Source organism: Parambassis ranga, chromosome 9 (genome assembly GCF_900634625.1).
Source record: "Parambassis ranga chromosome 9, fParRan2.1, whole genome shotgun sequence".
Lineage (NCBI taxonomy): Eukaryota > Metazoa > Chordata > Actinopteri > Ambassidae > Parambassis > Parambassis ranga.
Genome location: NC_041030.1, coordinates 23392712 through 23415694, shown reverse-complemented (window position 1 = coordinate 23415694; position 22983 = coordinate 23392712). Strand labels below are relative to the sequence as shown.

Here is a 22983-nt window from a genome sequence, read left to right as displayed (position 1 = left end):
CACACACACTCACACACACACTCTCACACACCTACCTGCACACACACACTCACACACTCACACACACACACACACACTCTCACACACACCTACCTACACACACACACACTCACACACACACACACTCACACACACACTCACACACACCTACCTACACACACACACTCACACTTACACACACACACACACACCTACCTACACACACACTCACACTTACACACACACACACACTCACTCTCTCACACTCACACACACTCTCACACACACACACTCTCAGTCTCACACTCTCACACACACACACACACTCTCACACCCTCTCTCTCTCTCTCTCTCTCTCTCTGCAGTGGTACAGATGATCATTCTCTGTCAGCATTTGGTTTAAACACCACAAACATTCTTGAGCCAATTATAGATTTTTACAAACACGCTGCGTCTATGTTAGAAAGTAGCTGCACATTATTTGGTTGCTAAGCAACACCAGCCAACGCTAAACATCTCCCCCTGCTGACTGAAGGAATCAGAGTCCGTGCTAGTCGCTGTGTGTGTGGCAGTGGTGCAGGAGCAGTTTGATCGCAGCTCATCCTGCTGAGTGCTGAGTTTTCATTGTGGTTCTGATTTTCTACATTTCAACATGACTCCATCTTTTTGAGTTGAGCAGTCTGAAACATTCAGTTCACTCTTGTGCAACAACAAACTCAGACACATCAAAAATGGCGTCTGCAGGAGGATCACTGATCTGAGTCCTTTCAGTCTTAGCATCCGCCTGAATGTCCGGCATCAAACTGTCTTGTTTTCTCTTCACTACTGAAAAGAAATTGTGTCGACTATGACATCATAACTGGCTAAACCAATAGGAGCAGACCCTTTTAAAATAGCCGGTTGATTTGCTGAAAACGCAAACGTCTTTGTCGAAACAAAGAGGCTGGATCTACAGCAGAAGCATCAGCAGAAAACTACAAAACCTCTGAGCTGCAGCCGCTGAAGCACCGAAGCTTCGGGTCGGGTCCCTCCACTCGCTCCTAGCTCAAAGGTTTTGTCGTTTAGAACTCAGTAACAGCTCTGTTCCGCCTGAGACGTCTACAAACTGTCTGACAGGCCGTCCATGTGATGTCCTGCCAGAGGATCCCAGACCTGCAGCATCAGAAGAGACAGACCTTCCTCTTCAGGTCGTTCCTCTTCCAGAGAGAGAGGCAGTCAAATTCCTCCAGAGACATTTCAAAAATGCTGAAGAACTCCTCCTGAGAAAGGTGTCTCTGCAGGGGCCAGGCAGACACATCGTTATCTTTGGCCCTGACACACACACACACACACACTGTTTCTGTACCTCTAGTCTGGTCCGGTCCACTCCAGGAGGGAGTTTGCTGCGTCCTCTGTGAGTCACCACCAGCAGGTCGTATGGATAGATCTACAGAGACATGAATCAGAGCAACGTGCACGTGTTGGATAACGCTCTTAACCCACTGACACACAATGTGAAGAATCAGTACACTGCAACCCAAGTCCAATCACTGAGCTTCAGCTGACGGCACAGAGCCACACACTCAGAAGGCTTTACTGCTGTATGAAGTCATAAGGAGGTGAAAGGATTTACCCTGTGTTCCAGCATACTGGGGAGAGAGTTTCCTCTGTCTATCCTGGAGTCTCCATTCTGACGCACACACACATCAAAACCGCCTCTTATTATTGATCAGAAACTCATACATTGTTAAAATTGAGCAGAGTGTACCTGAAGAGCTGCAGAGACACAGACACAGGACATAATAAATGTTATTTCAACGCTGTAATCATGTGGATGGAAACATGGTTTGATCGGGTTCATCAGGTCCTGTCGTGTACCTGCAGCAGCGTTCTCAGAGGAGCTGAACTCTGTTGACTGCAGCTGGAAACAAACACAAACATCTGTCTCACTGTTGTCCACATGAGAGCGTGCTGCGTTCAGAGACTCACCCTGGCCAGGCCGCTCCTGGAAGGCGCCGGGAAACACACGGATCTGGAGGCGGTGGAAGCTGGAGGACATGGAAAAGACGGCAGCCTGCTGTTAGCACAGGCAGCAGATAGGGGGCGGTGTGGGCCTGTTAGTGCAGCTGTGTGTGAAGCATGTTTTCCCTCTTCCTGTGTGTGTGTGTGTGTGTGTGTCTGTGTATCTGTCTGTGTGTGTGTGTGTGTGTGTGTGTGTGTGTGTGTGTCTGTGTATCTGTCTGTGTGTGTGTGTGTGTGTGTGTCTGTGTATCTGTCTGTGTGTGTGTGTATCTGTCTGTGTGTGTGTGTCTGTGTGTGTGTGTATCTGTCTGTGTGTGTGTGTGTGTCTGTGTATCTGTGTGTGTGTGTGTGTGTGTGTCTGTCTGTGTGTGTCTGTGTGTGTGAGTGTGTGTGTGTCTGTGTATCTGTCTGTGTGTGTGTGTGTGTGTCTGTCTGTCTCTGTGTGTCTGTGTGTGTGTGTCTGTGTGTGTGTGTATCTGTCTGTGTGTGTGTTTGTGTGTCTGTGTGTGTGTGTGTGTCTGTGTATCTGTCTGTGTGTGTCTGTGTGTGTGTGTGTGTCTGTGTATCTGTCTGTGTGTGTCTGTGTGTGTGTGTATCTGTCTGTGTGTGTGTGTGTGTGTCTGTGTGTGTGTGTGTGTCTGTGTATCTGTCTGTGTGTGTGTGTGTGTCTGTGTGTGTGTGTCTGTCTGTGTGTGTCTGTGTGTGTGTGAGTGTGAGTGTGTGTCTGTGTATCTGTCTGTGTGTGTGTGTGTGTGTGTGTGTGTGTGTGTCTCTGTGTGTCTGTGTGTGTGTCTGTGTGTGTGTCTGTGTGTGTGTCTGTGTGTGTGTCTGTGTGTGTGTCTGTGTGTGTGTACCTGCATTCTGGCTGTGGTCCGGCAGGGACCGGGTCTTCCTCCTCAGTAGAGCTGCAGATTTCTGTAGCTCCTCCTTCAGGATGATTTTTCCGAGATTAGACTGAATCTGAAACACATGTATCTGAGGGTCAGATGTGATGATGGGATTAAACACTTCCTGTTTCATGGCTCAGAGACAGAAGCTCTGCACCAACAGCTGCAGTTTATTCTCATCAAGTTAATGATGCAATCTGAGGTTTCACTGGATTATGATCAACATGTCATGATGATGCTGAAGTTGTGAAGGTCTCCTGTGGGGACTACTGAAGGATTATTGTAGATTATTGTGGAACCTTGCTGAGTTCTTGGTTCTGAAGCGATCTGAGTCCTGACAGCTCATCGCCGAGCTCCTCCTCTTCCTCCTCATCCCTCTGCTCCTTCCTCTTCCACTCCTTCTCTGAGGGAGGAAGCAGCCGTCAGCAGGATGAACCCCCCAGGAACATGGACACAGAGTGTGTGTGTGTGCGTGCATGTGTGTGTGCATCATACCGATCACAGCCAGGGAGGGGGGGCAGGGCCAGTACTCAGTCTCGATTTTGGACGGCAGGTTTGGATCAGGAGGCTGAGCTGCTGGAAACTTCGAAGACTCAATGATCAGATCCTCGATGTGTTTCCCCTGTGGCACAGGAGACGACACCTCTGCACACACACAGACACACACAGACACACACAACATGTCAAACACACACATCATGTCAGACAGACACATACAGACACACATGTCATGTCAAACAGACACACACACACAGACACACACAGACACACACCTTGCTTGTAGATGGGCGGTTTCTTGTAGATGTTGGTGCCGCTTTCTGAAAGAAACACATTTGCAGTTGTTGGCATCGTCTGAAGGTCCAGAACATTCTGGTGGCTACAACAGGTTCATGTTTATGTGTCACAGTTTATCATCAGGTCCGATTCTGAGCAACAGAAGAAGAGTTTCTAAATCTCAGTTTGAAGCACCTGAGCGGTGCAGCAGTGCTGTGTGTGCAGGGTGTTTACCGGGCCTGTGGAAGTGCTGCACTGCACTCTTGGCTCCAGAGGAATGTGTTTGGGTCGTGCTTAGTGTGTGTGGTGTTGGTGGAGTAGGTGTGCTCTGTGTTCTGCTGGTTTGGATGGTGGAACCAGGTGAGGAACCTCCGGGTGATTGGTTCTCCAGCCACTCCCTGGACTCCTTGATCAGGTTCTGGAGACAGCGACAGGAGGGTTGTTAATGTGAAGCAGGGCCTCCTAATCAGGCAGTGTCTCATACTGTGTGTAATACATCGTTACACATTCACAAGACATCTAAGAGAGGACCACTAGGGGGCCTGACCTTTGACCTCCATAATGTTGGTGGAAATCACTGCAACACGAGAACGGGAAACTTCTAGTGTAAGAAACAGGGCGGGCTTACCTCAGGGGAGGGAGGAGGAGAGATGGACCGAGGAGACAAGGACCTCTGGAGACAAAGAAGGACAGTTTGAACATGTTGGCACACACACACACAGACACACACACAAGACCTCACTGTTACACACACACACAGGGCCTCAGCTGTGCCAATGAGCAGACTGATGTCCCTGTTAGAACCAAACACAGAGCTAACCAACCAACAAATGATCTGTGTCCCACCAGCACCTGGACCTCCACTGACCGGAGCTCCAGTCCTCCTAGTCCTCCTAGTCCCTGGACTCCCTGGACCTCCACTGACCGGAGCTCCAGTCCTCCTAGTCCTCCTAGTCCTCCTAGTCCCTGGACTCCCTGGACCTCCACTGACCGGAGCTCCAGTCCTCCTAGTCCTCCTAGTCCCTGGACTCCCTGGACCTCCACTGACCGGAGCTCCAGTCCTCCTAGTCCTCCTAGTCCCTGGACTCCCTGGACCTCCACTGACCGGAGCTCCAGTCCTCCTAGTCCTCCTAGTCCCTGGACTCCCTGGAGCTCCAGTCCTCCTAGTCGTTACACTAAACAGGCTGAAACTTTGGAGTCCGGGTGCAGTCGGACTCCACGTCTCCGACAGTGATAAGTTAGAAGAAATGTCACATTATTAAAGAAATGTAAGGTTGGTGAGACCTCACATTTGTCTCTCTCTCTCTCACATGAACACAGACACTCAGTGGAGACACTCACCTCCAGTGGGCTGTAGCAGTAATGCGGCTGGTAGATCATCAAATCTGGCCTCTCGATGTCCAGGATGGCTTTGTCTTTTGGTAACGCAGCCAAGTCCTTGTAGCCGATTATCCCGTCCTCCACCCTTGCCTAGGGGGATTACAGATTACAGATTACTGCTTGAAGAATAATCTGAAGGGTAACAGAAGCTGATCTTTGTGTGTGTGTCTCACCACAATGGCAGCAGCAGGGGATCCCGGGACGCTAGCCCCTCTGAGGGCCAGCACGCTCCCTGGAGATGTCTGGGCAATCTGCTGCTCACACAAACACACACACACACACACACATTTGTGACAGAACACATGAAGAACACTCCTCTGAAGATCTATCCTCACGTGTTTACCTTGGACATCATCCTGACTGCTGATTGGTCCGTTCCTGAGAGACACACAGCAGCACAACATGAGTGAATGTCTGAAGGTTTCTACACAGCTAGCAGCTATAATTAGCATAACAATGAGTTAGCGTGGACGTTATTTTCATGTTCTAAATCATCCATCAGAGGGAGCTGCAGAGAACACCACAGTTCTCTGCAGAGTGATTGGTCTAAACACAAAACACTGGATCACTCGATCTGAGCTCAGCACTCCCTCTGTGATCAATGGACGTAGGATCCCCTGCTAGTCACAGCGACCTTTGACCTCTAAAATCAAATCAAATGATTCATGATGAATATTTTTGTTCCTGTTCACACTGTGACGCCTTCTGTGCCTGATTGTCATGATGCATGTGTGTTCATTATGTGCAATAATCAATGGAATGATTGATTGAATTTGTCACAGGTTTGAAGACACTGGGACTCCTGAACAGAGTCTGGGACTCCTGAACAGAGTCTGGGACTCCTGAACAGAGTCTGGGACTCCTGAACAGAGTCTGGGACTCCTGAACAGAGTCTGGGACTCCTGAACAGAGTCTGGGACTCCTGAACAGAGTCTGGGTCGAGACAGAGCAGACGTCTGTCAGAGTGAGATTCACTGATTGAAGCTGCAGCCAGAGTATTATTGACGAGGTAGTTCCTGCCCTCAGCAGCTCTGCTGCAGCTGCTGCAGTTCTGCATTGTGTGATGTGACTGACAGACACAAAGGGATTATTCCAGAAAGCACAGCTTTGTCTCACACACACACAGCGTGTGAGCGTGTGGTCAGCGCCAGGAAAGGACCAGAGTGTGTTGGTGTGTTACCTCAGGAAGAAAAAGCCTTCATTTCTGAACGTGTCCTGCTCAGCACCTGAAACACAGACACACACACACAGACACACAGACACACACAAATTCTTTTTGTTACAAACAGAAATCAAAGATGAAACATGTAGAGATATATATAAATATAGACTAAATCTCCCCAGATGTGCAGTGTCTGAGTGACAGCTCAGAGTTCAGTGTTGTTTGATATTAATGTAAAGAAGATGAACACAGATCATGTGACACATTCATAAATCCTTGATATAATCAAAGGGTAAACTCAGTCATATTCTGGTGAAGGTTTAACCCTCTAAATTCCAGACAGTCCAGTCAGTGTGGACACAGTGGTTCAGACAGAGATCAGCTGCAGGTCAGACTCTGAGTGTTGGTCATGTGACTGCTGCTCACAGTGACTCCATCATGGCGTCCTGCTGAGGAGGACACACTGTGTTTTACAGAATCTTGTTGGTGTGAACCAGGGTTCCTGCAGGGTTTAGTGAGTTAAACACGACGCATTACCGATGCTTACAAGATTCCAAGATGCTGCTGATGTAATGAGTCAAAGTTTACAGCGAGCGCCGCATCGATTGCACCCAGCTGCCAAACTCGCTGTTATCAAGCCCCATTGAAAACACACTTCCCATGTTTTCTACATGAAGCCGGAGTGACTGCATGAGCAGGCATCTGGAGCAAGGTGACAAACTGGCAGCAGTTAGCGCAGGGTTTGTAGTTCATTTGCCAGGTACCAACAATCCGCTGTCTCTGCTCTCACTTCATGCTTCTCAGGGATAAACTAAAGCAACTCGACAAGATCCAATTTAACACCTTGGGTTAAAATCTTGAATTTAAAGTTCTGAACATCTTCATACTTTTTAGGACCCTGGAACCTGGAGAACAGTTCTTCTGTTGGAGGATTTTACTCAGACATGCAGATATGTAACAATACATTGAAGCTTTTCACCTGACACCTGCTTGGGCCGTCAGAGAGCTCAGCGTCCCATGATTCTCCCTGTTTATAGTTCCTGCACTATCACTGTCTGCAGGTTCAGAGGGTCAGGGGGTCAAGGTGACCTCTGTCTCCACAGAGTGATCAGACTTGGTCTGGTGAGCAATAGTCTGCATGAATACGGTGAACTCTGCAGTAAGACTCCGACAGTAATAAGCAGTTCATAAACAGACTGATAACAGACACAGTGGTGGACAAACAGGTAGAAGCTGACTTACATCTTCAGTCTGTGGATTTCAGCGAGCGCAGCACAACCTCCTCGTCAGCCTCCTGCAAACCAAAGAGTCGGTGTTCAGAGAGCTTCATCGCTGTTCGTGTGTCACAGGATCATGTTTGAACGAAGCCGCTCTCCTTGTCTTTGTAACGTCCCACTCATGGCACGGCATCTATTTTCAGCTAGTCCACTCTGTTGCTACGCAATGATGCTGATAAAAAATCTGGCATAGCAACTGGCCTACGGTGCACTGTACCCTGCAGTAACCATAACAACAGTGCATCATAAAGGGTTTTTGGATACAGCGACATCTTCCTCAGCTCTGCTGGTAATAAAGTCTCAACAGCTCTGCTGGGATGTCCCTTGGGGGAATTCTGGGAGATAGGTGGAGGTTGCTAGGTTACCACACCCAGCCGTCCAAACAGACAGCAGAAAAAACAAGAGAGAGAGAGAGAGGCCAGGCCACCCACTCAGACCACCCTGACTCTGTCACAGTCCTAGGTAGACCCACCCAGCAGTCTCACCTGGTCCAGACCAACCACCCCTGTCCTACTTGCAGTGATCCAGTAAAGGCCCGCTGGTCTTGTTGTCAGTGATCAGACCAGGGTGTCCTGTGTTTGACAGGGACAGTGGGAGTTCAGCTTCTGTTTGTAGCAGAGTTCACACCGTCGCCATATAAATACACCAAGCAGCTGACTGTGGACTGCACATCAGAATAAGTCATATGTTATGTCTCACAGTTCCGTAGTAAGTAACAGGTCTGTCCTGTTAGCACAACGTAGCTACTGAATCTGTAGCAGCCACACATGTGAAGTGGACTGGCTTCTACAGGGCGCCTGGCTCTTTGTGTCTGAGCTATAAACCGGCTCTGAGGTGGTCGTTAGTGCCGGTCACTGATCGCTCACACACACGAGAACCTTAGAGAAAGAGTCAGACCTTCTGTGGTCACACACACACACACACACTCAGTACCCAGTCTCTGATGGAGCTGATTAGTCAGAAGCTTTTCTTTCAGGGGAACTAATGAAATCACAAAATGCAACAGTTACAGCAGGCTGTGTGTGTCTGTGTGTGTGTGTGTGTCTGTGTGTGTGTGTGTGTGTGTGTGTGTCTGTGTGTGTGTGTCTGTGTGTGTGTGTGTGTGTGTGTGTGTGTCTGTGTGTCTGTGTGTGTGTGTCTGTGTGTGTGTGTGTGTGTGTGTGTGTGTGTGTCTGTGTGTGTGTGTGTGTGTGTGTGTGTCTGTGTGTGTGTGTGTGTGTGTGTGTGTGTGTCTGTGTGTGTGTGTGTCTGTGTGTCTGTGTGTGTGTGTCTGTGTGTGTGTGTGTGTCTGTGTGTCTGTGTGTGTGTGTCTGTGTGTGTGTCTGTGTGTCTGTGTGTCTGTGTGTGTGTGTCTGTGTGTGTGTGCTGGGACAGGCTCTTATCTCAGCTCACAGAGATGTGACCACACCTAGTCTGTCATCATTTAGGTAACGACTGCAGTCAGCGGCACAGACATCATCACGTGTCTTTAAGGTGTTTGTCCTGATTGACAGGAAGTGAAGATGCCGTCTTACTTCCTGCAAATTTAAGAAAACTTTAGCAGAACTACAATCTGAAGGAAAGACATGTCGTTAGCCTTCATTGCCCACCATCACATCAGGGTTTTGTGAGGTTCCCTCTGTCACTGTGCTCCTTTTCTAACTTTGAATTCTTGCACTGGCTGTTCTTGCAGCCGAAACAACAAAATACGACTGTGTAACCCAACCCCCCCCATGGCTGGGCCCATGGCCTCATTCTGGCAGCATCAACATCCCCCCCGGCCCCCTGCTGTACTCAGAGATAAGAGCGAGGCCTCCATCTGCTGCAGTGGCAGCATAGATTCCGTCCACAGCGTCATTTAAGGAAAACTGTACAACCTGAGGATTAAGCTGCTGCACAAACATCACAACACCAGCAGCATCAGGATGAAGTCAGCGTGCTCCGTGTGAATGTGAAACACTTCATAGCTGCTGCACAGACATCACAGACGTCTGAACCCAAGAGCTCCGTCAGCTCCTGGAACCACTGTACAGGCTTCGTGTCAAATCTGAAGTCCTGTACAGACAGGAAGTGCAGTCAGACCCACTGAGCACGGTCTCATCCTGGAACTGTTCCAGTAGTTATTAGGAACAGCTGCTGTGGAAAGATGTTGACAACATCGTCATCACCGGTGTAACGATGACTACTGATCTCTTCAGATGTTGGATAACGGTGAAGTTGTCTGTGTCAGAGATCAGTGCAGTCAGGCCCTGTAAAACCAGGACCCGTTCCAGGTTGTCCACCAGCCATCACCTTCATGCAGACCTCACTTGGTGTTGGAGACTCTAGCTGTGTGGACTGCTTTCATTTGTTCTGTTCATAAACTGCAGCAGAAATCTCAGATTGTCTCTCAGCTCCTCATCGGATCCACAGCCAGCTGTGCCGAAGAGGGACGAAAGATCAGGTCTACAGGACCCCTGCAGCAAGGTTCACCACGCTGACCCCTCTGCCTCTGTGCTATAATGTTAGATGTGGCTTCAGTCTACTTAGAACCCTCTGCTCCCTTAGAGGGTTAGGAGGTTCTTGCTGAGATGTACTGAGCAAATCCAACTTCCAAGGGACCAGGCATGTCCATGACACAGTGGAGGGATGTAAGTGTGGGCTGGGTGAAGGCAAAGGACGGATGGTTGCTTGGATATCGTCTGTTTTGTTATTCCAGACACACTGAGGCCTCCTTTCAGATGACAGCCATGACACAGAGCTAGCACATCCAGAGCTTCTAAGGAGAAAAAAGTTCGTATTGTATAACCCGACTAAAGACCAGTCCGAGTCCGGAAATGTTAGTGCTCACGCAGCATGGTGAGGCGTTCAGGCTGAAAAAGGCCGAAATACGAACGCATGAATGTCCAGACGTCAGAAGCAGAGTTATCACTGAACAGCTAGTTCCAGAGGGGGACGGGGGACAGAGCACCATGTGTCCATGTGTCCCTGCTACTTTGAACTGAACTTAACTGATGCCACATATCTGCAGCTCATTTCTAACGTGCTTTAATTCACTGAGTATTCACAGTCAGGACTGTTGTCATGTCTGAAGCCAGACCTTTAACCACCGACAGGGACTCAACAGACGGACACACGGCTCCCTGATGGAGGCTGTGACAGATACAGCTGGTTTCAGGCAGCAGATGTGATGAGGGCTGTTACATAAATGCAGCCTCCCTCCTTAATCCATCCTCCCTCCATCCTGCCGTTACAGCAGCCTCTTACATAATATCAGACATGACTGAGAAACCCAGTGATGCCTGTTCACACCACCGAAACCCTGCTTCACAAGCAGACAGACAGACAGAGACAGTCCTGCAGCGAGGAGGGGAGAAGGGGAGAAGGGGAGAAGGGGAGCTTCTCTGCCTCGCTGCGGCTCACCGCAAACCAGCTGCCCCGTGTCGGCTCCACCGGAGAGGTCGACTGCAGCGGGCAAATCGCCGCGTCCCATAAAGACAGCGCACGTTTCATAACTGTATCCACACACACACACAGACAGACACACACACACACACACACACAGACACACACGCTCTGAAGCCGGGTCTTACCTTCTTTCCAAACGGTCCAAACATTCGGCTCCTCACTGCGCGCGCTCCAAACACAGTGTGTGTGTGTGTGTGTGTGACAGCGCCGCGTGCCTCTGCCCGCACGTTACCTGTCTCTCTCTCTCTCTCTCTCTCTCTCTCTCTCTCTCTCTCTGTCTCTGGACTGGTCCATTTACAGAAACGGCCGGGGGGGGGGGGGGGGGGGGGGGGGGACTAAGGTACTCTGAGTAAAATACTCTGAGTACTTTTACTTTTACTTGTACCTTTATATTATTTTCAATAATATAAAGGCTTTATGAAATAGACGTGTTCATGTGAGGCTGTCAGACACATGGCACATCAACACTGAAGCTTTACTTTGTTTACTGGCTCCTTGTCTACTGATGCTGCTGCCACCTCAGGTCAGGAAGACCTCCATTAATGTGTGTGTGTGTGTGTGTGGCTGCAGGGCTGAAGGCTGATGACCTTAATTTGAAGAGCAGCTTCATTCAAAGCAGCAGGTCACACACACACTGCTGCAGGGATGCTCCTCAGAGGGGTGTCAAAGCGGTGGCCTGCGGTCCTTCAGGGGCCGCTGCTGCCCTCTTAAGAGTTTTTCTCTACAGTAACTCACAGAGTCTGTCATAATTTAGAATCATGTAATTTATTATCAATCAGCACAGACAGATGTGGAGGTCAGAGGTCAGAGGTCACGAGTCTCTCAGGGAACCCAGGTTATGACCCTGATGACAGTCTGAGCGGCCCGGGAGATATCCTGGTCTCCTGCAGCCTCACACCTCCTCTCCAGCAGGGGGAGCTCGTTCATCAGCTGGCTGCGGCCGTCTGGAGCTTCAGCCAATGCAGCCAGAGCCCGAAGGCAGTAGAGTTGGAGCGCTTTGGTCCCCTCCCGGTCTCCATCCTCAGACAGCAGATTAAGGAGGACAGGGATGACGTCCAGGTGGAGACAGAGCTGCTTTCCTGCAGGAGTAAAGTGTTCGTTACAGGGCATGCAGCTGTGCACGGATGATTCAGGAGATTGAACTATTACATAAAGAAGATGAGGTGGTGACCTGTGGTGATGACTGCAGCATTCATGATGACTCCTGCAGCGTTGGCCCGGACCTCTACGTCGTCATCCTGCAGCAGCCCAAGCAGTACTGGAAGAACGTTCTGCTCACACACCTCTCGCTTCCCATCCACAGGAACACTGAGACCAGCAACACAGAGCCACCTCAGTCCATACTGTCACACTCAGTGTGACACTCACAGAGGAACATCACACAAGCTGGCACCACAATAAACTGCTGACAACAAAAAACACAATGAACGCAGCGGTACCTGAGCACCATCATGGTAGCAGCTGCCTCTCTGCGGATGTTTGGGGAGGGATGAGAGAGCTTGTGACTCAGCAATGAGATGCCATGTGAGGTCAGAGCAGGCAGAGCGTCGAGCCTGGAGCAGCAGCAGAGGGTGGAGAGGAGGAAAACCTGGACCTCCTCCTCCTCCTCGTCCTGTCTGAGCTTCAGGATCAGCACAGGAACCAGAGTCAGGAGGGCGTCTGCCCCTACAGGAGGAAAACGTGACATGAGCTGCTATGCTGAGGATTGACCTACAGGCTGATGAAGCAAAGATGAGAAGTGAACCTGAGGGCAGCAGAGCGAGGCCGTTCAGCACACGGTGGACATTTCTCCTGCAGGAAGGCGACGGGTCGTCCATCAGCCGAGTGACAGCAGGAAGGAGTGGGGAGGCGAGCAGGGCCTGTCTTCACGAGACAACACAACCCCACCGACTGAGATCACTGTCACTGCGGTCGACATCGACTGTGTAAGAGTCGATGTCGACCGCAAGGACACACAATGTGACTGTTTGTCACCAACACAGCAGCAAGTCAAGCAAAACAAACACAAAACACCTACAGAAGTTTGTTTCTCACGTTATAATGAAGGTCGTTCTAGAACTGCTTCTACTGCCTCAGAAACACTGCATCAATCCAGGGGAGGTCACTGTGTTCCTGAGTGTCTTCCACTGCTGCTAACTGTGTTCATACTTCCCTCTACATATCAAGTGCACACATCCATCTGCAGAGCATGTTCATAGTACCTCCGTCTGCAGAACATCATGTGTTATTGGGTCCATAGTACTGCCCTTACCCTGTACGAACTGCAGCTTTAGTTCGATGCTGACCTGCATTGTGTTGCTTTGTACATGTGTCATGATAAGTTGAACTGACCCTGATCAGAGGGTCGGTGGTAACTGTGCGTGATCTGAACACATTCACATCAACATGGAGGGATTGTTTCATATGAACACAGTGTGATTTACCTCCCAGTGGCATGGTTGGTGACCAAGTGAAGCAGCTCGCAGGTTTTTGCTCTGACTGCAGCATCTTCATCTTTCAACAGAACCTCCAGCTGCCACAGGAAGTCTGCAGAAGAAGAAACATGTGATCAGCGCCTTGATTACATCAGGATGTGATGTTTGTAAGTGTAATAAAATAAATCAACCTCCATGCACCGTCTGGTAGAGCCGCTCCGGGTCGCGGATCAGCTCACAGAGTGAATCCAGAACGCGCAGCCTCACGGCGGCGTCCCGCTGCTGCAGCAGGCCGAACAGCTGCGGCACCGCCCGCAGCCCGAAGGCCACCGGAGCCGCTCGGTGGTTCGTCAGATCTCCGGCCATCCGGTCCGTTCAGACGTGCTTAAAGTGGGCAATCACTCCAGCGACCCATAAAACCACAACGCGGCAACGCGCGCTGCTGCTTAGCAACAGCATGTAAACAGAGCGCACGCGGACGGTGCGTTCACGGTCCGAAATACAGTCCGGAATTTTAAGGGCTAATGAAGACTCGGTGCATGTAGAGTTTGTAGAATTGTAGAGATGTGTAACCCTTTAGAGCTCCAGGTTTAATGTTCGAAGCATAGAGTTAAAAGTCCTGCTTGTGTGGCGGACTTAACCCCCGGGGCGCCGTCTCTACACTGAAGCCGGTCCGTTCATAAAATGCTATAAAAACGTTATATATACATATTTTTTTACTTTCACTGCATCAGATCTGTTCAGCAGCTTCAGGGCTAATGATAGGTGTCAGTGTAACAGGGTAATAATGTGCCTTAATAATGGTCTCTGTAATATTAGGTATGTATGTCACAGTTGTCATGTTCACCCGCGGACAGTGGGAACTGGCGCCACCTATGGAGTCCCTGTGGACTTGCCTGGGTACGCCCTAGTGCTGCCGCCAGTATCCTCCATGCTGTCCACGTGGTAAGTTGTGTGGTCATGAGATGTTTATGTTCTTTATTGCATTGTAAATGGTAAATACCCACATGTGGCAACTTAATGTTTTCAGGCACCACTGCCCAGAGTGTGCAGTTTTATTTCTGTTGATGTGTTTTGAGTGTACTGCATGGTGGGGAATCGCTAGCTTAAATGCTACGTTCACTAATTTCATGCTTTGTATTATAGTGTGTGTGTTCGACACGGTTGTGTCCTGCCCTCCTCCATACTGTCTGTGTGGACGCGCTCAATAAACGGCGAGCTGAGCCAAAACAGAAGTGGATTTGTCTTAATATAAAAATACACAACGCAGAGACTCAGAGACCGCTACATAAAGATGTAAAGTGGGGAAATGGTTAAAACATGGCAGACTGGAGTCAAAGACTTGTGTTTATAATGGGAGTCAATGGGAGTCAATGGGCCAAATGGGTCTAAAGGTCTACGTGTTGTGTAGGGGTACATCTCTATACTGTACACTTTACAACAGTAAACAAATCATTATAAAAAGATTCATACATTTTGTCAGGATCTGTCTTATTTTGAAGGGTGTGTTACTTCCTGTTTTATTTTGTGAGCACTTCAGGTGTCTTGTCTTCCTCTCCCTCTGTGCCCCCCCCCCCCCCCCCCCCCCCCACCTGTCAGGTATGTGGTGCAGCTGCAGGCCTACATATTGTCCGATGGTGTTGGATAGTTTGAGCACTTTTACTGGACTTTTACGTCGCTTAGCCGCTAATTAGCAACCTGCTAACAACACATCAGCAAGTCACACTTTACCTGATAGCGCCGTGTTACCAGGAAACACACCTGATGTTTCTTCATCGCTGCTTTAATGGTTATGGATTTTCTGGCATTCCTCTACTGAGTCTGGACGTTTTCCCTCCTTGTTACAGTTGAGAGGTCTTCTGTTGCTCTGAGGATTACATGTGTCGATTTAATTCACCTTTATTTATACGGCTCATTTACAATCAGGATTATCACCAGGCTCCTCACAGAGACCCAGAGCCTGAACCCTCTTAAGATCAACTGTCAGGAAAAACTCCCTTTATCAGGAAGAAACCTTGAACATAAGCTCATAAGGAAGAACCGTCCTGCTGACAGAGGAGGAGAAGAAGAGGGAGACAGGACAGAGAGGATGAAGGAGAGACAATTTCTTTCCCTCTTTCCTATAAACAACAGTGTAGGCTGTTTTGGCTGATGTCTCAGTGGTGAGCCGTATCATCGCCCTCTGGTGGCCATCTGTTTTATTTTACTTGCTCGTCCTGGCTCTCTTTCTTTAGTTTTTTCAGGTGAGGGGACAGTACTGGCTGGGTGGAGTACTGGGCTGGTGAGGAGCACCTGTCGCCATTCCTCTCTTCACCTGCTGCCTTCTGAAGCACCTGCCTCACTGCTCCTCGTCGTCAGTTCTAACCTCTTGGTAACAACACTGTGCTCTCAGACTGGCGTTTTGCACTTTCGTGGTTTGAATCCCTGCTTCTCCTTGTTAGACGCTGCACAGCCTGGTCCCTGGTGCCAGAGCACCTGCTCCTCGGTAAGTTTTTCTTTTGTTTCTTAAAACATAACACTTTTGGCTGCATGCCTCTGAGGTGCTGACTCTAAGAAAACATCTTGAAGTCAGACTTGAGACTGTGTAGTTAAAATACATTTTCAGCATACCCATAATATGGACAACTGGTCGGGTCTGTGTCATGGGGCTGGAGGCTGGTAAATAGATGATAATAAAATGAAAATGAGTCATTTTTATTTGAATTAAATCCCAATTTTACTGTGTATTTGAACTAATACAACAAGTTTCCCTGCTGTACGGTCATTGATGGATGGACGTATATAAGCAGACAGTAGCTAATGAGCCACCGGCATCATGGTTAAAGGACATTATTGAAACAGCATCCAGTCTGAAGTCTCAGTCCAGCATTAGGCTACAGTTCTCTGTCTCTCGGCCCACAGCACTCACCGGTTTGTTGACATAGCCCAAAAACCTGCGTGTTTTATAAAGATCTTATATTAATGGAAGAGCTCTCACTCCTTTGATTCATACTACATACAAAAACACAGTGATGCAGACGATCAGGGACAGCAGTGTTATGACAGACCTTTGCAGCACCATGAGGATAGATCGTAGAAACATTGTTGAAAAGCATGCTTGCTTCTGGGTCTGATGCCGCAAAACTAAAGCTCTTCTCGTCTCTATTGGCCTTATGCTACCTGTGGCTGTAGCAGGGCTGTAGAGTGCCACCTAACTTCTCAATGGTGCAACCAAAAACCATCTGAGGTCACACCGGTGCGAGTAGCTGTTAGAGGGAAAACTTCTCTGAGACTCTGAAAGTCTCCCTGTGGTTCAACAACAAACACACATCAGGCCCATATCATGGTGTAAACCAATCAGAGCTGGGGAAGGGCGGGACCCCCCTTGTGTGTATGTTTGAAAATGCGTCTGCTGCAGTGAAACTGAGACCGCCAGAAATCCATGAAAAGAGGAAGAAGGAGAACACAGAGACGTTCTGCACAAAGAGCTGAACGCTGTGTGCAAAAACGTGTTCTATACTCCACGAGAACAGATAAATCTGTTTGTGTTTCCAAGGTGACAAGAACAACAACAAAGTTCTTGTGGGGTGTCTGGGGTTAGGGTTCTGGTTAGGGCACTTCCACAAACATGAACTTTCTCTCTAACCATGTTCAAAAAGAAGATATTATTCTCTAATGGGCCCATGAATTGCACATTTCACCCTAACAGTGTTCAAAAGGAGATATTAGTCTCTACTGGGTCCAGAACGTGCACATTTTTTTTTTATTTTTTATTTTTTTTATTTATTTATTTTTTTTAGATACTGTATTAATCCCAGAGGGAAATTCGTTACGGCTGCTGCACAAGCAGTGTCATACAATGACTAGCAAGGCGCGCCACAGGCTAGGGTGAAGTGTCTTGCCCAAGAACACACAACAGTGACTAGGGAGGAGTTGGGATCGAACCACCAACCTTCCGGTTATTGGACAACCCTGCTATCCCACTGCGCCACTGTTGTCCCCAGAGGGGGTGCACCATTCCTGGAAGTACTGCAATACCAGGTTGATGCGTGGAGTGGACGGAGCAAGCCCCAATTCCATCTCCCTTGTCCAAAAAGCAATTTAATATATGGTCCCCGGGTAGGGGACGTATCAGATATTAAACTGATAAGAACAGATACTACACTTGATCTTAGCCAAAAGGCCGAGAAGCGCACATTTCTCCCTAACCACAAAAGTTTAGGGGTCTTCCGGGAATATTTCTCCCTAAGCAATTCTCCCTAACCGCAAAAGTGTAACCCTAAACTCCTAAAAGAAGAAGAAGAAGCTAAACTCCTAAAAGAAGCGCCATGTAAGATTCTCCCCTGCAGATCCCCCGTCTTTTTCTTGATGGGAGGCTTATACAGAAACATCCACTGTGGACGCTGTCCCATCAGTCTGTCTGTCCACACCGTAGGTGCCCTGTTGTGAAGGCTCTTCATGTGGACAGTCTTTACACACATGCTATACAACGTCTTTTTGTCCATTCCTTCGAAACACGACTCTTTACTGACATCGGTCGACAGAAGGGAGCCATCGGGCTCAGAGATCTTCTGGAAACTTCTGGAAAAGCATCCATGCGATCAGGCTCAACCTCATTCCTCCCATGTTGTTGGAGGAGATGCTTCTCACTCAGAGAGAGTCTCTGTCTCCATATTGCCAGTCCTCTTTGTGCAACAGAGGAAGGGTCCAAGGTGTCCAGGTCCCACTGATGGTCCTGCACTGTGGAAAAACTTAATAACAATACTAGTCATCATATCTTGTGTTGTCAGTGGTGGAGGAAGTACTGAAGTTTAGTACTTAAGTGAAAGTACAATTACCCAGCAAAATATATACTCAAGTAAAAGTAGATGTACTCCATCAATGATCCTACTTAACCAAAGTCTTAAGTACTTACTTTTAATTTCCAAGTTTAAGTAATTTTTCATGTATTTTTTATGTATCCCCCAAGTTAAAAAAAACAATCCTTGAGTTCAGTTGCCTCAATTTAAGTACAGTAACAAAGTACAACTACTTAGTTACTTTCCACCACTGTGGACAGTCTTCAGAGGACATATTTCTATGATGTATTTTGATTGTGTTGTACAGGTTTTTATGTTTCCTTAAGATACTATTTTCATATGTGTGTTCACACATTATTTAAATAAAAAGGTTGCTTATATAATCATCACTGTACATGTCTTTGTGTTTGGGGCGGCAGTTCTATAGAATCTTGTAGCCTGTAGGGCCCCAGTGTGTCCTTCTTGCCTAGGGCCCCTACAGTGTCAAGCAACGGCACAGGCTGCTCCATCCACTCTGTGTGAAGGAGCGCTACCACAGGTCCTTCCTCCCTGCTGCTGTCAGACTTTACAACCAGGCCTGCCGCCACAGTAGATTACACACACACACATATAGCTCTCATAAGATAAAATAAGGTCAAGTAAACAAGGTCAAGTCAAGTCAAGTGTATTTATAAAGCACATTTATAAAAACAACTTGTGCTGCAAACAGGAGTCAGTCATGTATGAATAAAATTAGTAAAAGTATAAAAGTAATAAAAATAATAACAGTACAGGAAACAGGATGAAACCTGCATAAAAGTGGTCAAAGCCAAGGTGAACAATGTAAACTAACAGTCAGGCTATAAACTGACAGGACAGACACACAATGACCAGACCAGAACATGAGTGCTGGTTGTAATTGCAAACAAACAGAAGAACAGTGCTGGGTGATCACAGCCGCATCAGTACAACTAAAGCACACATTCTGTCAGAAAAACGGGTTCAGTTCAGAGTCTTAGGTCTACCTCAGTGTCTTCTGGCTGTATCGGTCCTGGTGGTCTACGCACTTTTTCGCTCGGCCTGGCAGACCTGGTAGTACCAGCTTTTCCGGTAGTCCTCAAGGTCATGGTAGTACCAGATGTCTGCATTGATCCTTGCAAAGAGGCTGTCCATCTCACTGTCCTCCGAATGTGTGACCTTGGCCCTGCTCTGTGCTGGTGTCTCTGAGACACGTTCTTTCTTCGGTGGTTCCTGTGATTTTAACCACGTTGGCAGAAAGATGTCCACCAGCTGTTTGGGGTCCACTGGTCTGTACTGGGCCCTGCTCTGTGCTGGTGTCTCTGAGACACATTCTTTCTTCGGTGGTTCCTGTGATTTTAACCACGTTGGAAGAAAGATGTCCACCAGCTGTTTGGGGTCCACTGGTCTGTACTGGGCCCTGCTCTGTGCTGGTGTCTCTGAGACACATTCTTTCTTCAGTGGTTCCTGTGATTTTGACCACGTTGGCAGAAAGATGTCCACCAGCTGTTTGGGGTCCACTGGTCTGTACTGGGCCCTGCTCTGTGCTGGTGTCTCTGAGACACATTCTTTCTTCAGTGGTTCCTGTGATTTTGACCACGTTGGCAGAAAGATGTCCACCAGCTGTTTGGGGTCCACTGGTCTGTACGTGGCCCTGCTCTGTGCTGGTGTCTCTGAGACACATCCAACAGTGGTCTGCACACTGTTTCGCTCGGCCTGGCAGACCTGGTAGTACCAGCTTTTCCGGTAGTCCTCACGGTCATGGTAGTACCAGATGTCTGCATTGATCCTTGCAAAGAGGCTGTCCATCTCACTGTCCTCCGAATGTGTGACCTTGGCCCTGCTCTGTGCTGGTGTCTCTGAGACACGTTCTTTCTTCTGTGGTTCCTGTGATTTTAACCACGTTGGCAGAAAGATGTCTACCAGCTGTTTGGGGTCCAACGGACTGTACTTGGCCCTGCTCTTGGACAGCTGATTTTCTAAGGAGGACATGTCCTCTGACAGTTTGTTTACCATACTGTCTTTTTCCTGGACAGTAAAGAAAAGAAAGAAAGAAAGAGAGAGGGTGAAGAACAAGAACAAAACAATTATTATTTTGATTGCTTGCCGGTTTGGACAAAACCATGAGATTATAAGAAGCTCAGGCTGTGTGATGTGAATGTGGTTAAGTAGTATACAGCTGAAGGACGATCAATATGACAGATACAATGCTTAAGATCTGATAAAGACTACAAACATGGCTGCTTTGTATGCTTCTTGTGTGTCAGCCTGTCACCGTGGGAACAGCCCTGCCTGCCTGTATCCATGACAACCTGAATGTTTAACTGTATCAGCTCTCTCTGTCATTGCCAATGTAAAAACACCCTCTAAAAAATCAGCCATTCAAATATCAACATGTTCATCTCACAGAGCACAAGTTTTTCACATATTAAGCTGTTTTTCTGTCATTTTTAACATGGGAGTCTATGAGAGAGCCCTTCAAAGAGGGTCATCTTCCAAATGTATCTGCTCCTACAAATGTCAAGCTACAGACTCCAGTTCAGTCTTGAAACGCTCATTAGATGCTGCTCTATCAAACTTGTATTCAGAAGTTTCTAATTCCGGATCATTTCCACACGCCAGGCTCTCAAAGTTGGAGTGGTGTTTGAGCAACGATCAAATGTTGTTACCATGGTGACAGGCTGACACACAGAGGCATACGAAGCTCTGAACTGCTCTGATTCTCCAGCAATTCAGAAAATCCTTCACATCAGCATCAAAGCAACGATTCAGCTGCAGCAATCACACTTTTCTAGTTCCAGCCTGTAACCCTTCTCCTCATGTCCATCGCAGATATGGCAAACAACAGATCATCAGCCAAATAAAACCATCTACTGGAACTTTAAGTAGACAACTGCTTCCTCCCAGCGTTTTCTTTAAGTTGAGTCTAACATCAATGTAATGTCACAGAGAGCTCCACCGTCTCTACAGACCCTGGGTTTACACTTCTCTGGTCTCTCTCTCACACAGAATGGAGTTCACCCCAATACGTGCAGACTAGTAGTATCAGTAGTATCATATATTTTACTTTTGGAGACTTTTGATAAAGTTTATGAACATGACATGACAGCAGAGGAGAGAGAGAGAGAGAGAGAGAGAGAGAGAGAGCTATAGTCGCAGCTGTGACCAGGTCCGTTAGAAGAACTCTGCTATTGGTGTTTAGTTTCTGAGCGGTGCAGGCACCAACCAACAGTTTGGTGCCGTCTGAGCCCACATTTAGAATTTGAATTGTTTCCATTAGAAAAACTTGGCAGCAGAAAGCGTGACCGGCAGGTTTTCAGTTTACCGGACCACTGTTTTTTTACCATGCGTAACTTCTAACATAAATACTGCACAAGGCTCTTAACATGGTCAAATTACAAAAACAAACAGACACACATCACATCATCACTCTCTCTCTCTTTGAATAAATGCCATGAAGTTGCACTTATCACTCACTACTGTTGGTACTCACCACGAATCTGACTGTATGAAGAAATGTGTAGAAGATGTTAGCCTCCTCTGCAGCTGTTTCCTTCTTCCTCTCTGATCCTTCTCTTCTCCGAGTTTAGTCCAGTAATCAGTTTGAAAATATTTTCCTTCGTTTCCACGAACTCTCCAAAATCTCCTGCTGTGTCTCTCCTTGAACTCTCCACCAACAGCTTTATTGCACAAAGTGTATCTTTATATACCTTTGGTCTGCCTTTGATCTCTGAGTCACCAAAGCTACACCTGTCACCACGGTAACAGCCCTGCCTGCCTGTATCCATGGCAACCTGAATGTTTCTAACCTGCCCCTAGCTGCAGCTCTCTCTGTCCCCCTCCTAAAACACCCTCTAAACAACTGCTGCTTTTGTCCAACCCGAAGCCTTCAGACAAAAAGGACACAGCCAGAATCACAAGATGTTGCTCTACACAGTATAATTAATGCTGTGATGTCAAACATACAGAAGTAAACGCTTATTTCCCAATTCTAGAATCAGATCTACTAGTTCCAGCCTGTAACCCTTCTCCTCATCCATCGCAGGCGGCTCTGCTACAGATTCATGAAGGAAACGGACCGAGCAGCCGAGTTCAAGCGACACGTTCAAAGTTCTGCTGAACATGTTCACATTTTATCCTCGCTCTGACTTTACTGAAGCGTTTTATTCAGAACTTTAATAAGGATTAATAGAGCGTGACTTCCGCTGTCTGCAGACTATAGGCTTAGCCTGCCCGTTTACGTCATCTCCCCAGTTGTGTTGTTGTAGTACTGGTTGTGTAGTGTTAGTTTTTGCCATCGTTCGTCGTTTTCCACAGGTGTTGGTGTGTTTATACATTTCAGTGCCAGTAACTCGTGTCCAGGAGATCTGCTGAGGGGAGGAGAAGCCCGGCTCCTCTCAGCGTTTATTATTTCATTGACTTGTCCTGCAGTATGTTTATCACTTTCCCTCTTATGATGCTGATGAACACTGTGTCTAGAATCACAAGGGTTTCTTTTGGATAAACCTCATGTAATCTTATGATATATTGGGCCTATTTTCTTCTTCCGCTTGGTACCAGCGGAGTGATATCAGCGTTCATTTCAACAGCGACAGGTAGGTTTGCTTTATTTGACTCTTTCTGTGATTTTAGGTCTTTCTCTGGACTCTGCCTGCAGCTGAGCTGCACTCATATATCAGCTCCTTCTCGCTACTAACTTCTGTTGTGAGGTACTTATCAGTCACTTTTACTACAAATTGTAGCTTCTGCTGTCGGCTAAAACTCGCTAGCTCCACATGCTAGCTTCTTCCACTAGATACTACTGCATCGCCTGCAGCTGAAGTGCAATTACATAGATTTATAGCTCCTCTGTCAGCTACTTCTTCAAAATAACGTCTACTGTCTGGTATCTATCAATGCATTTTACTG

At 47.8% G+C, this 22983-nt stretch overlaps 2 protein-coding genes and 1 non-coding gene across 4 annotated transcripts; all 3 read right to left on the bottom strand.

Moving 5' to 3' along the window:
- Nucleotides 1-238: 238 nt before the first annotated feature.
- On the bottom strand, nucleotides 239-11134 carry LOC114441644 (dematin-like). 2 transcript variants are annotated; one of them, XM_028414658.1, is made up of 18 exons: nucleotides 11012-11134; nucleotides 7426-7477; nucleotides 6202-6247; nucleotides 5365-5399; nucleotides 5195-5275; nucleotides 4983-5111; nucleotides 4270-4314; nucleotides 3876-4059; nucleotides 3641-3685; nucleotides 3363-3512; nucleotides 3167-3270; nucleotides 2835-2940; nucleotides 1948-2006; nucleotides 1837-1879; nucleotides 1727-1734; nucleotides 1592-1648; nucleotides 1325-1405; nucleotides 239-1253 (listed from the first exon to the last, which is right to left on the bottom strand). In XM_028414658.1, exons 4-18 carry the CDS (start codon nucleotides 5374-5376, stop codon nucleotides 1140-1142), a joined length of 1218 nt encoding a protein of 405 aa, XP_028270459.1. In that variant the 5' UTR covers nucleotides 5377-5399; nucleotides 6202-6247; nucleotides 7426-7477; nucleotides 11012-11134; the 3' UTR covers nucleotides 239-1139. The 2 variants fall into 2 exon arrangements, with proteins under 2 accessions (XP_028270459.1, XP_028270460.1); XM_028414659.1 differs by lacking the exon at nucleotides 7426-7477 and having other exon boundaries at nucleotides 11012-11116.
- Nucleotides 11135-11708: 574 nt separating this feature from the next.
- Nucleotides 11709-13705, bottom strand: rsph14 (radial spoke head 14 homolog). The gene is made up of 6 exons (XM_028414945.1): nucleotides 13492-13705; nucleotides 13310-13412; nucleotides 12631-12749; nucleotides 12283-12551; nucleotides 12058-12229; nucleotides 11709-11965 (listed from the first exon to the last, which is right to left on the bottom strand). The coding sequence occupies exons 1-6, from the start codon at nucleotides 13664-13666 to the stop codon at nucleotides 11709-11711; spliced, it is 1095 nt and encodes a 364-aa protein (XP_028270746.1). The 5' UTR covers nucleotides 13667-13705.
- A 3578-nt stretch (nucleotides 13706-17283) lies between these two features.
- LOC114442100 (U2 spliceosomal RNA) lies at nucleotides 17284-17474 on the bottom strand. The gene has a single exon (XR_003671313.1). It is a non-coding gene; the product is annotated as a U2 spliceosomal RNA (small nuclear RNA).
- Between the last annotated feature and the right edge of the window lie 5509 nt (nucleotides 17475-22983).

Coding starts and splice junctions, on each gene's coding strand:
- rsph14 (XM_028414945.1), bottom strand. CDS start 13,666: ATGGCCGGAGATCTGACGAACCACCGAGCGGCTCCGGTGGCCTTCGGG. Junction 12,230..12,282: donor TTTGTTGTCAGCAGTTTATT/GTGGTGCCAGCT, acceptor TGAGTGTGACAG/TATGGACTGAGGTGGCTCTG. Junction 11,966..12,057: donor TGCTGCAGTCATCACCACAG/GTCACCACCTCA, acceptor TTACTCCTGCAG/GAAAGCAGCTCTGTCTCCAC.
- LOC114441644 (XM_028414658.1), bottom strand. Junction 4,315..4,982: donor ACTGCTACAGCCCACTGGAG/GTGAGTGTCTCC, acceptor CTTTGTCTCCAG/AGGTCCTTGTCTCCTCGGTC. Junction 3,271..3,362: donor CCCCTCCCTGGCTGTGATCG/GTATGATGCACA, acceptor TTCCTCCCTCAG/AGAAGGAGTGGAAGAGGAAG.